At 55.3% G+C, this 13346-nt stretch overlaps 2 protein-coding genes across 3 annotated transcripts in view; both read right to left on the bottom strand.

Moving 5' to 3' along the window:
- LOC144216324 (uncharacterized) overlaps positions 1-13217 on the bottom strand; it is a 32839-nt gene extending 19622 nt beyond the window's left edge. The window contains exon 1 of one of the 2 annotated variants that reach the window (XM_077745650.1): positions 11927-13217. The gene's annotated coding sequence lies outside the window, so the exon portion shown is untranslated. Of the gene's footprint in view, positions 1-8666; positions 9584-11926 lie in introns of those variants that run through there. The other variant, XM_077745649.1, reaches the window with a different exon arrangement.
- The window catches only part of LOC144216325 (uncharacterized), a 14174-nt gene continuing 3216 nt past the window's right edge, over positions 2389-13346 (bottom strand). The window contains exons 2-4 of the mRNA XM_077745651.1: positions 3270-3521; positions 3099-3181; positions 2389-2884 (exon numbers count right to left, since the gene is read on the bottom strand). Coding sequence (XP_077601777.1) covers positions 2792-2884; positions 3099-3181; positions 3270-3521 — 428 coding nt within the window. The 3' untranslated portion in view covers positions 2389-2791. The remainder of the gene's footprint in view (positions 2885-3098; positions 3182-3269; positions 3522-13346) is intronic.

The following is a 13346-nucleotide window of genomic DNA, read 5'->3' as shown; positions in this document are numbered from 1 at the left end:
CGGAAACAAATGTGGCTCCAGGCTGGGGCCTGATCTCCGGTGGGAGGAGGAGCCGGGAGGCAGGTCAGATCTGCAGAGGGAGCGGGCAGTGGGGAGATCCCGCCTCACACTGGAGCCCCGCCCTCACCATGGGGAGGGGGGGCGGGGAGCAGGCACGGAGGGTCCCCGCCCCCCGCAGGGCCCTGCGCAGGGGGCCCCACACCTTCTCCAGGAGCCCCTGCGGCTCCGCGGGTCTGCTCCTCACACCTGCTCTACAGACGCGCAGCACCTGCACCAGGACACGCGGGGAGCAGGGCCGGGGCCGCCGCGTGGGGGGAGCCACGGACGACAGACCACAGGCTCTGTGACGCCCTGTNGGGAGGGGGGGCGGGGAGCAGGCACGGAGGGTCCCCGCCCCCCGCAGGGCCCTGCGCAGGGGGCCCCACACCTTCTCCAGGAGCCCCTGCGGCTCCGCGGGTCTGCTCCTCACACCTGCTCTACAGACGCGCAGCACCTGCACCAGGACACGCGGGGAGCAGGGCCGGGGCCGCCGCGTGGGGGGAGCCACGGACGACAGACCACAGGCTCTGTGACGCCCTGTGTGACCCCCACCCGGGCCGCGTCAGCCGCCCCGTTGTGCTGCCTGCGGAGGTGGTCACCCCGGACAGAGGCGGGCAGGGGCTTGAGTCTGGGGCCGGGACTCTGGGATCCCTAAGGACACCCGGGGACTCCTGGGGGCCGGGGCGGCCCGTCCTGACCCTGCTGCTCACGTTGGTGTTTCTCTAATTCATTCACCTCTAGGTTTACACTGTGCTCTCTCGGTGTTATTCTCACAAGTGGGAAGGTGGTGAACACTGTGGACAACTTTAGAACACAAACCGTTCCCAGTAGTTCTGTGGTTCCCCTTGAGATTATATACAGACGTGAGTGATGAGAAACATGCTCTTAACTATTTACACTTCTTTCTTTCAATGTTTTTATGTTTGTTTATTTATTTATTTGAGAAAGAGCATGGGGGGGAAGAGCAGAGAGAGAGGGAGAGACAGAATCCCAAGCAGGCTTTGCGCTGTCAGCACACAGAGCCCGATGAAAGCCTTGAACACACGAATCGTGAGATCATGACCTAACCTGAAACCGAGAGCCTGACAGTTAACAGCATGAGCCGCATGGGCACCCCTACTATTTACACTTCTTGCTACTTGCTGTTCTTCTGTTTCTAGAACACCAGTGACTTAAAACATGTGTAGCAGGTTTCTGACCCTCTTATATGTCCTTTTTTTGAATTTCTACACTTATCCCTGAATATGATTCCTGAAAAATCCCATCATATTTGGGGTGGTGAGTCCTCTACACTCTGTGGAGAGATGATCTACGAGGAAGAAAATACTAAGGATTCAGGGGGCCTGGGGGAACTGGAGGGGAAGTGGGCCCTCTTCATCCAGAGCACGAAGGACCTGCTGTCCCTCCCCAGGCTGCAGAGAGGGAGCTGTGTACGTGCTTCCATTTGGGGTGCTATGTCCAAGGATGGCCTGTGTCATGGCCTCAGGTGGGACCACGCCTTTCGTGTTCAGGAGCCAGAGGGCAGGTGCCCAGAGCCTGCGTGAGCCCAGGCAACAGGTAGTAGACTGAGTTCACAGAGGTGTCAGGGAGCCAGANGTGGGGTGTCCTCAGGGCATCAGTCTTTCCTCTTCAAGTTCATCCATCCCCTGCCTGGATGCTACTGATAGGTCAGCCTCCGAGGCTCCACGATGCTGGGGAGGGGGCACCCACAGGACAGCCCCACAAGTAGGTCCTGGGGACAAAACAGTACCAGGGACTGGTCCAGGATCTGGACCTGCTAGTCTGCAGACAGGAAGGAGGTTGGGGCCGTGCACCGCAGTAGAACTGGGGTTCAGTGAGGAGGTCGTGCAGAGAGAGAGCAGATTTCAGACACACCGGCTGCCCATGGGGTGGACGACAGAGTAGAACAAATTAAGAAGCAAAGGGGACTCTAGTGTTTGGCTGAAGCGAGTGAGTGGATGGTGGGACCTGATCCAGGTGGAAATATGTTCAGAGCCGAGGGAGAAGCCGAGGAGGGGCAGGGGTAGGTCCCCGGGAGGCAAGAATTCCGTTTCCTGCAGGTCCTCTCTGTCTTCCAAGGGCAGATGTCCATCAGGAGCCACGGCAGGGTGTCGGGTCAGGACTGGAGACGTGGCCTCAGCACAGCCAGGCTCCCACCAGGGCTTAGCTGGAGTCCCCTGGGGAGAGAGGAGGGCTGGGCACTGACCAGCAGAGGATGGGCCAGTATAGACGGAGCGGGAGGGGCGGGTGGAAACCTGCTGAGGGCGGAGCCAAGTCACCGTAAACATCCCAATTTTAAAATTAAAATTGAAATTACAAAGCCAGAGTAGATCTTAGACATTTCATCTGTTATTTTTAAGTGTTATTTATTAAGTTTTGAGACAGAGACAGAGAGAGAACGCACATCCTGACAACTGGGAGATTTCAACTGGATGAGACTGGATGTTGTGACTTCATAATGACTTTGTCCCAGAGGCTGACGTTTCTGACAGACTGATGTCGTCCATGTGGGGAGCCTGTGGTCTGTGTAGGGAGGCCAAGGAACTGAGGCTGAGTGGGACTGGAACACAGTTTTGGACCCATTTACATACTCAGGTCCGCCTTGATCTACCACGACCTGTGACTTTGGTGAACTTGTGCACAAGGACTTCGTGTAGAAATTCACTGATATTGGCTCAATCCATCCCACTCAGAGCAGTCAGAGGCTCACATCAGAGGTGTCACCAGAGGCTGGATTCCCTGCTTCTTCCAATTAAATCTCAATCCTGACCTGGCCTGGCGTGGGGACCTCAGTGTAGACAGTGCTGATGGGCCTCTCCTGTTCTAGATGTGGTTCTTCCAATCCCTGGAATACAGACGAAGGAACAGGAAGGCCCTTAGGGACCCCACAGATGCCGTGCTGCTCACATGACCTCCCCCCACTGCGCCCAGCACTGCATGGACCCCGTGTTAATACTGCATGGCTGGAAGGCATACAAACATGAGGCCAGAAAGTGCAGATGAGTGGGTTTGACCATCTCACACTCAGGCTCACAGAGACAGGGGGGACCCAGCCTCACCTTGTCCCTGCCGTCCCGGGACACCTGCATGGCTTCGTGGACGCCACCACCATGGTCCCTGGGCTTCTCCTGCGACCCTGCACCTGAGCCCCACACACATGGAGCTGAATCTGAGCCTTGGGAACCTTGCCCTCCCCCCACCAGGACCCCCACGGTGATGCCCACACCTACCAGCCTCCTGCAGGGACATTCCCTGAGCAGCAAAATGCAGGGGAGGGAGCTGAGGGTCAGTGAGGGAGGGAGGCGTGTGGGCAGAGGAAGGAGACGAGCACCTGCCTCTCCCAGTCTCCAAGCTCTTCCTCTTCCCACGTGAGAACAGCAGGTACAGCCCAGCTCCGAGGATCAGCAGCATGACCACAAGAGCCCCCAGGATGGCTCCCAGGTGGGCAGCACCGGCCTGTCCGTGTGGACGTGTTTCTCGCTCTCAGGGACAGTGAAGAAGGATAAACAAGGGACAATGTCAGACGCCCATTGCCAAGCACGTGGAGGCGTCTGAAGGGACGGGTCTCAGCTGGAGAGGGGGGACATGGCAGGTGCTTTCACCAACCAGTTCTGAGCCCTGCTGGGGGCCGGGTGCTGAGAGGAACAGGACAGGGTCCCCGCGCTGGAGGAGCTCATCAGTGGGGGCGGGGCTGGGACACGCACAGGCAGCCACCAGGGCCATGCGGTGCACTAGAGGTTTACAGCAGGTACGCAGGTCTTCAGGGAGGGCTTCCCGGAGGAGGTGAGGGATGCACCGAGTCTTGAGGGAGGAGGGGGAGGTTACCAGGTGCTCAGGGGGGTGTGGACCAAGGAAGGAGGGACAAGACCAGGAACACCGTGTCCAATCACCAGCCCTGGGAGCAGCCAGCACCCCTGCAGCAGGTGGAGGAGGACCGGGCAGGGAGGAGCCGGGTGGAGGATGAGCGGGAGGCAGGAGCCTCTTGCAGAGGGTCTGGGTTCGCTGAGGGATAGGCTCCTCGGGGACTCGGGGACGCTGATGCAGCAGGTCCCCACAAGCAGGGGGAGGTGGGGTGTGGGGACGAGGCGGCACNAAGACAGTGACATGTCCTCCGCAAAACACAGAGCCTGGACAGGAGGGTCTGTCCTGTTCTGGCCCCACCCCCCGCCTTTGGCTCCGATGGTGGCCGGGACCACTCTGCCTGAGATGCAGAAGGCCACCTGGCAGCTCTGGGCTCCTAGAAAACGCCCTGAGCTTCCCAACAGGAGAGGCCACTGGGCGGGGGGCGCAGTGGGGCCGTGAGGAATGGACACCCATGCGTGCTTAAACATACATGAACCTGCGTCCACACGCGGGGAAAGGGACAGGCTGACAGGCCGTCTGGGAACCTCACNGGGGCACGGGCTCTGGGGCAGGAGGGACAAAGGACAGGGTGTCCCGTGAGTGGAGAGCATCACACTCCTGCTTCCTCGTGCGGAATCTCACTCACACCCGGGCTCCTCCCCACCCCCGCGAAGGATGGTGAGTCCATTTCACAGATAAGACAGACTTCACCCAAATATACAGCAAGTCCACTTGTGAAGCCCCATGTGATTCCACTAGACTGAGCACGTCTGAAAATCTCCCAGGAAAAATTACTTACGTGACCCCACCTGCCAGAGCCCATTGATTCTAAGACAGTGACATGTCCTCCGCAAAACACAGAGCCTGGACAGGAGGGTCTGTCCTGTTCTGGCCCCACCCCCCGCCTTTGGCTCCGATGGTGGCCGGGACCACTCTGCCTGAGATGCAGAAGGCCACCTGGCAGCTCTGGGCTCCTAGAAAACGCCCTGAGCTTCCCAACAGGAGAGGCCACTGGGCGGGGGGCGCAGTGGGGCCGTGAGGAATGGACACCCATGCGTGCTTAAACATACATGAACCTGCGTCCACACGCGGGGAAAGGGACAGGCTGACAGGCCGTCTGGGAACCTCACGGACCTGAGGCTGCAGGAGCCGCTCTCCCTGGAGCAGGATGTCTCCCTCCACAGGGGGGTCAGAGACAGAGACAGAGAGAGGTGCTGACTGCGTGTCTAAGGAAGGGCCACCCTGTGAACATCTCCTGCGTCCCTGGAGGTTCAGAGCTGCACCGGGGAGTCTGGGAGTGGGGGTGGCCTCGGGCTGGTGCTGAGAAGGAGGCACAGGGCAGGGAGGACACTACATGGGTTGTGCATGTGACTGTTGACCCGTGTCCCCAAAGATGACCACGTGCTCACCCGCACAGCATGCAAGTGTCTTAGGGTCCCTGTCAAGGGGGAACTGAGACTGAACCAGCTGACCTTAAACTAGGGAAGATCTGGATCCTTGGGGGAGCCCAATGGGATCACAGGGTCCTCACACATTGATGGAGGAGGAGAGGGAACTGATGCCGGTTCAGAAGGACTCAGCCCACCAGGACTAGCTTTGCAAGTGCAGGAAGGGGCCACCAGCCAAGGACACAGCCACCATTACAAGGTGGGACAGGAAAACGTGGATCCTCACCTGGAGCCTCAAGTAAGCAGCACAGCCCTGTGGACACCTGACCCTAATCGCGGTGGCCCCGGTCTGAACCTGACCCACACACAGGTGCACACATGGTTGGGGCTGCACCTGTGGGTCCATCTGTGACAGCAGCAACAGCCGCCACCACACCAGTTAAGGACACGTGTCCTGTGAGCACAGTAAAGATTCTGGCAAACGCCCACCTCCCCACGTGTCCCTTCTCTGTCCTGAAGCACCGAGGGATCCACCCCTGCTGGGAGTCTCAGCCCCGCCTCCAATCGTGCTGAACACGCTGCTTCCGATTTCAGGGGAGAAGCAGAGCCTGAAGTCTGGGGTCTGGAAGGGATCCTGCAAGGGGCCCATGGAAACTCCCAGGGACCAAAGCAGGGGGTAAGCACGTCCTGGGGGAGGGGCCACCACGTACCGTAGACACTGAGGTGGAAATACTGGGCATTTTCTATCCCTGTGCTGAAGGAGTATCGAGCCCGGTACCACCCACTGTCCTCGAGGGTCAGCTTGTCAATCCTCAGGGTCGTTGTGTTGAGCGCATGGACCCTCTTCTCGAACTTGTCCTGGGGGTTGACCCATTCTGGAACCTCCACCCCAGGAGACACGTGCAGGAGGACTATGTAGTTTGACTCGTTTTTAATGGCCCAAGAAATCTTCTCCAGCTTGGCTTCAGGAGGTACTTCTGGACGTCTGGTCACATGAAACACCACAGAACCGCCTTGAGTCCCCTTCAGGGAAACTAGGTTTCTGGAATCCTCCACTCCAGATCCACGGGCCCCAGAGCTCCTGACCCCAGTGCTGAAGGTGCCTAGGGCATTGGAAACACAAAGTGTGAGTGTGTTTCATTAAGAACGAGGAGAAAACCATAGATCTCATCATGGTAATGAACTCCATCCAGTAGATCCCTTGAATCCAGGGGTGGGACAAAGCGTGAATCTGGAGCGAGGCTGGAATCACGTCTGGTTCTGGTGGGGCGTCCCCTTGAACACGGTCCTGAACTGCTCACCTGAGTGTCCTCACCACATGACGCTGAGAGCCTAGATGTGATCACATCATGGATGGAAAACACTGAGCACATTTGGGTCAACACCAAGTGCACAAGTGTAGGAGGAGCTTCCTATGTGGCTGCAGAGGCCTTATTGCCCATACGCTGCCATGGGAGCCCTGGCCCTGCAGTGGGGGCGATGCCCTGTGACTTGCTCTGAAGAGCAGAGTTCAGCTACAGTGATGGACGTCACTCCGTGACAGCAGGTCTCATAGGAGTGTGACTTTCTTCTCCCTCACACCCTGTCCCTCACTGCTGGGACAAGCCTGATGCGATGTTGGGGCTGCGCTGTGGGGACACCCACGTGGCCAGGATAGAGGGCAGCCTCAGGCCAACACCAAGAGTCTAGTCCCAGGATCTGCTCTCCCTCCCCAAGTGCAGGGGTGAGGGGGAACCACACCCTCCCCTTTGGCCTTGAGCTCCCTCAGCTCCACACAGACCTGGATTTCAATCCGAGACGCCCTGCAACTGAGGACCCAGCGTAGCTGCCCCAGGTCCTGACCTGCACAGACTGGGAGCCCACATGATGAGTGTCAGGGCCCCAGGGGACAGTAGGGGACCCAGCAGCCGGTGACGGTGACGGCACTGATGGAGGTGGGTCTGGTCCCCTCCTGGGAAGGCCTGAGTCAGGCTTGGCAAGGCTGCATGACAGGCCTTCACTCAAGTGCCTCCATCCTCCCTCACGGACTGTGGCCCCCATCCGGGCCTAGTACCTCTTACCCCTCAGTCCACAGGCCCTCAGCACCTGCATCAGTGGGAAGGTTGTCACAGCCGTCTGTGCCCCGGGCCGGCCAGGAGAGTGACAGGGTTTCAGTCCTCAGCCCCCTGCCGGCCCCTCCTTCGTCCCTTCCCTCCAGAGGTCACCGTCCTCTGACCCCCAGTGCAGGACGAGGTCGGGGCAGACACGTGCCCTGGGTGCAGGACCCACCCCGACACGGCACAGACAGGTGCACGGAGACGGCAGGGGACACTGTCACCAGGTCTGTCTAAGCAAGTCAGGCGGTGAATGCCCCGGGGCCCACAGAGCAACATTCCATCCCTCCCATCAGAGACTGGTCAAAAACTTGATTTTGAACTCTCAGCTTCAGGGACTGTGAAACAACAACTTGATGAGGTTCAGGCATTGGGTGTATAGGATATTGCTCCCACAGCCCCAGGAATCCGATACAGGAGCCCAGACGCTGTGACCAGCACGTGTGGACCCTGTGAGGGCTCCTGGGACCCAGACCGGGCCTCACCACAGCCAAACGCTCATTGTCCTCTTTCTCTTCTGGCCTGAGCTAGAAACCAAAGGCCCCTCACGTGCCCTACGACAGAAGTGTTTTGGGTCCTTCCCCACAGACATCAGATCCACCGGAGCCCCCCTCCCTGCCCCGCACAGCGGCCTCCCGCCCAGGGACCCGGGCCACTCACTGAGGAGGAGGCTGGTGAATCCCAGGAGCCAGGGGGCCCGGCACAGGCGGGGGTCCTCTGGGTGGGTTCCCATCACAGGCTCACTCCTTCCAGGCGTGCTCTGGGCCTACCTTAGTGTGGACGAAACGTCCAGAAGGCAGAGGCAAGAGAGGAGGAAAGTTTCACTCAGAGAAGCTCTTAGCTCTTCCCACCCCAGGGGTGGAGCTAACCGTCTAGGACAAGCTGGCTGCTCTGAGAAAGCCATTCAGATGCTTCCTCTGACCTCCCCCTGCTGCGGGACTCAGGGATGATGGCAGATGAAGGGTGAACACCCCCTCGATGAACCTCTGGGTGGGATAGGCCTTGTCCTGTGGGCACCTGCAGCCTGGTGATCTCAGCTCCTCCGTCAGTACCCAGCAGGACCTCAGCTTGTGTCCTCGGTTCACACTCAGCCCGGCAGCCCTGCTCCCCAGGGACAGCCGATGGCCGGACGCAGAGTCACACTAACCACCATACACAGGGCCTCCCCTGCTCTGGGCCTGTCCTCTCTCTTTACACCATTTAACAAGTCAAATTTCCCTTCTGCTTTTCTCTGTACTTCAACAGCGTGGCCTCCAGCGATTCCCCGCATCCTCTCCAGGCTCCCCCGACCTGCTCTGCGCACCTCAGACAGGAGAACATCAACACTGCCTTCTTCCCCGGCCCCCGGCCCGTAACGGGGATGGTCCTTCAGACCGTCAGTCCCTGAGCCTCGTGGGAGAAACTCCGGGATCGAGTCCACATCTGGGCAGCTCACCACTGGTCACTCCAGCCTGATGGGGAGCAGGTTGGCCACGCCCCTGTCCCCGTCCCTACACCCCTGAGGACTACTCTCCGGGGAAGAGTGTTTACTTGGAAATCCAGTGCATGGGGGCGGGGCCCAGGGCCCTGGACGGAGCCCCCAGCAGCTGCAGGGAGGGGCAGCCACCACACATCTATGCAGGCACTGCAACAGGGACTTATTCAACCTCCAGATACAGATCTCTGTCACCTTCCACTGTCTGGGGCAGCAAAGGAGCTAATGTCACTGTCCACAGTGTGTCTACTTTTCTATGGTTCACAGGTACAGGCCCTATGAGAGGCCATTTCACAGATGAGGAAAATCAGGGCCCATTTACAGTATTTGATGAGCCCACAGTCTGGAAGCCGGGATGTGGCAGGGCCAGTCCCACATCTCAGGCTCTTAAGCCACAGATCGTTCCAAATCCAAGTCTCTCCTGACCTTGAGAAGCCACACTGAAGGGGGAGGGAGGCCAGCCTGCTCCAGAGCAGCCTCTCTCCTTTCTCACGCCCCCATGCAGAGGAAACAAGGGCTATGGTGGCAGTTCTGCAGGCTCTGAGGTAAATAGAGTCCCTTGCTGACCAAAGCCTCCCCCTTGCACTTCCTGTGTCACACATGGGCCACCGCCTCCAGCCCTGTTCAGGGTGGGGCTTGCTTCTCCTTCACCCTAAGAAAATTAAATAAGAGGAATACTGACTATGGAGGATAAAATAAAACCAACTTGTACTCAAATGACATGGTTTTCTACATACAAAATCCAAAAGAATTGACACAAGAAGCAGAAATATTCTTCATGTGCTGAGGGATGATTGCACGATTGCAGGAAACACAAGATTCCTACATGATACTCAATTACTCACTTTCACACCAGCAATGAAGAAATAAATTTGAAACTGAAAACACAGTACCATTTACACTGACAACTCAAAAGTGAACTATTTAGGTCTAAATAAAACAAAATATGCAAAGATCATTATGAGGAAAACTACAAGAGTCTCATAAACAAAATCAGAGAACTCTAAATACACCATGTTCTGGATAAGAAGACTCTTTATTGTCTATATATCCATTCTTCCCAACTTGATGAATACATTAGGTCAAACACAAACTACATTCCAGAATATTATGTTGTAGACATTGATCATGTGATTCTTCAGTTTGCATGGAGAGAAAATGATGCAGAGGAGCCCATGTTGCAGAAGAGTGAAGGTTGACAGCTCACATCCCCTCCTACAAGACTTCCTATAAAGTTACAATCATCAAGACAAAACAGATTTGGGGAGGGAAGAGCCAAATAGATTATGCAACAGAAGAGAGAGCCCAGAAATAGATCCATTAGAAGGGGAACTGCTCTTTGACAAGGAAGCAAAGGCAATACCATGGAAGAAAGACATTTTCTTCAACAAATGATGCTAGAACAATCAGACATTCGCCTGCAAACAAAACAAAACAAAACAAAACAAAACAACAACAACAAAAAAACACCGAGACACAGAGCTCACACCCTTCACAGAAAACAAATCCGTGGATCAGTGACCTCCACATAAATGAAGAATTGGGAAACTCCTACAGGATAGCATAGGAGAAATCTAGATGTTCTTGGGACTCACAATTATGTTTCAGCAAGACACGAAAGGCTGAATTCATGAACGAAAGATGAGATAAGCACGAATTCAGTGAAATGAAACACTTCTGCTCTGCAAAGAAAATCACAGGAAGGCAAAGACAAGCCACAGACTGGGAGAAAAAAATCTGCAAAAGGCATATCTGATAAAGAAATGTTAGCCAACATATATAAAGAACTCTGAAAACTCAACAGTAAGAAAACAAACAACATAACCAAGAAAGAGGCCCAAGGCACAAATAGACACCTCACCAAGGAGGATACACCGATGGGGAAAAAAAGCACAGGAAAGATACCCCAAATCATATGTCATAAGGGAAAGAGAAACGGAAGCAATGAGACATCCCTTCACCTGTTAGAATGACTACAGTCTGAGCACTGCCTCCCCCAGTGCTGGTGAGGAGGCGCCACCCCAGGAGCACTTACTCTCTGCCACTGGGACACAACATGGCACCGCTGCTTTGGACCACGGCCTGATGGTTTCTTACAAACCTCAATATGTTCCTACCATACAATCCAGCAACCTCCCTCCTGGGTAATTGCCCAAAGGAGTTGAATACCTAGTTCACACTAGAACCTACATCTAGATGTTTCTAACAACTTCCTTCATAATTGCCAAGATCTGGAAGTACCAAGTGGTCCTGCACTTGATGAATAGATAAATAAACTGGTCAATCCAGACAAGGGAACATCAGCAGCTCTAAAAAGAAACAAGCTATCAAATCACAAAAAGACTCCCAGGGACTTAAATGCATGTTACCACATGAAAGACGCCAATGTGAAGGGTACACACTGTATGATTCCAACTACACGACGTTCTGGAAAAGGCAAATTAATTTGTTATGTTTATTTATATCTTTTGAGAGAGAGAACTCAGTGAAGAGGCAGAGGGAGGGACAGAGAGATTGAGAGAGAGAGAAAGAGAGAGAGAGAGAGAGACAGAGAGAGAATGCTAAGCAGTCTCAGGGCTGCCAGCACAGAATCCAATGCAGGGCTTGAACCCATGATCATTGTGATCATGACCTGAGCAGAAATCAAGAGTGAGACACTTAATTAATGGAACCACCCAGGCACCCCAAAAGACAAAATTGTGGAAATAGTAAAAACATCAGCGTTTTCCCGGGATTGGGGGAGGAGTCATGAATAGAGGGAACACAGGATTTTAGGGCAGTGAAAATACCCTGTGTGATACTCTCTAATGGTAAATATATGTCTTTTCCCTTTGTCTGAACTCACAGAACACGGAGAAGGTGACAGGCAGGGAGGAAGCTCCTGGCCCAACTGAGCCCATGGTCAAGAGAAACTTTGGCAAGTCCTTCTGGGCCAAGTCCACCGAAGTCATGATGGGGGATGGGCTCACACACAGCAAACAGATAGCATGGAGCCAGTTTGAGCTTTTTGGCCTCAAAGAACACCTAGGTCTGCTCCACATGCTCCCCAAGGAAGCCCCCCGCCTGTAGGTCAGCCCCTGCATTTGCACCTGGGGCCCCAGGAGTCCAGTCCCAGCTGTGCGTCTAGTTTCTAGAAGGAAGGCAAACTTCCAGGTGATCCTTGCAGGGTTGTTACCAGAGGTTGTCAGAGATGCTCCACAGCTTTCTGGCCTCTCCTCCAGGCGGCCGTTGGGTGGCCTCAGTCCTGAAGAAGGGACTCGGCCCTCCTGAGGACTTAGGAAGTGGTAGCAGTCTGTGCAGATGGGGGAAATCTGGACAACTTTTGAGGCCCCACCTCGTGGACTTTAGAGGCCCCAGTGCTAAATGCTGACAAGATGGCCAGGCCCCCCAGGAGGTTTGTTTCAACCGTAAACTCCCAAGGTCGTGGAGAGGATCCTGATCGGAAACCCCCACCCCCACCCCTAATATCCCACATTCCAGATCTAGACCAGGACACTCTGAGATGAAAACAGTCCATGGGACACGTCTTCATGAGCCTCTTCCTAGGTACCCGACACTTGTCCTGGAAGAGAACCACGTGTCACTGTTGATGTTGACCTTGACCACTGCCCCAGGCAGTGCCTGTCAGCAAAGTTTTATGACCTCCTTTGAGTTCTCCCCTCCATTTCTAAGGGAATGGCCTCATGTGAATAACAGGTCAGGAGACAGAAGTGTCCCCTCAGGTGTCACCTTCCGCAGTGGGGGACACAGGGGACAGGACACACCTCAGGGGACTGACACCTTTACCTAGGGATGGTCAAGGGAACAGTCTGGACAACCTGAGGGACATGTGAGAACTTGCCTTAGACCTTAGCCCAGGGGCAGGTCAGGGGGAGGGGGGAGGCGGAGTCGTGAAAGGCCAGAGGGCAGAGGGCGGAAAGGGTGGAGGTGGGGGAGGCAACTGGAAGTGAGACCAGAAAAGAGAGTCTGAGGCACGACTGGGAAGGAGAGCATTGCCCGCGCCTCCCCATAAAGAGCACGTGAGCAGGTATTTGTTTCATGTTGCAAGTTTCTGAGATTAGGATACATCATAGAACTGATGTTACTTAGAGGCACATGAAACGATATATCAAAATTATCGATAAAAAGTAGCTTTGAGAAACACAGTAGCTAAAATGAACTGTGAGAAAATAGACGGGTCCCCTTGAGAAGCAGGGCTGGGGATACAAAAGTGGGAGGGAGACTCTTTTCTGGGCACGTTTGCTCCGGTTTTTAACCGTATGTGTATAACCTGATATTTGTCATCAGGAGATGTCTTCCAGCGAGACATGAAATGATTTATTTCCTCTGTGTCATTCATCTTTGAACATTTGAGGCAACAGGGGCACCTGGGTGCTCAGTCGATTAAGTATCACACTGTTTCACCCCAGAACCTGGATCAGGACCCTGAGTCTCAGACTCAGGATCCTCAAGTGATCCCCCTTTCCCAGGTAACCCACCCCACTCCCAACCCCACACCACCCTTCCCCC

The sequence above is a fragment of the Crocuta crocuta genome, unplaced genomic scaffold (genome assembly GCF_008692635.1).
Source record: "Crocuta crocuta isolate KB4526 unplaced genomic scaffold, BGI_CrCroc_1.0 scaffold1098, whole genome shotgun sequence".
Taxonomy (NCBI): domain Eukaryota; kingdom Metazoa; phylum Chordata; class Mammalia; order Carnivora; family Hyaenidae; genus Crocuta; species Crocuta crocuta.
Note: the sequence above shows the minus strand (reverse complement) of the source record. Positions and strands in the feature narration are given on the sequence as shown.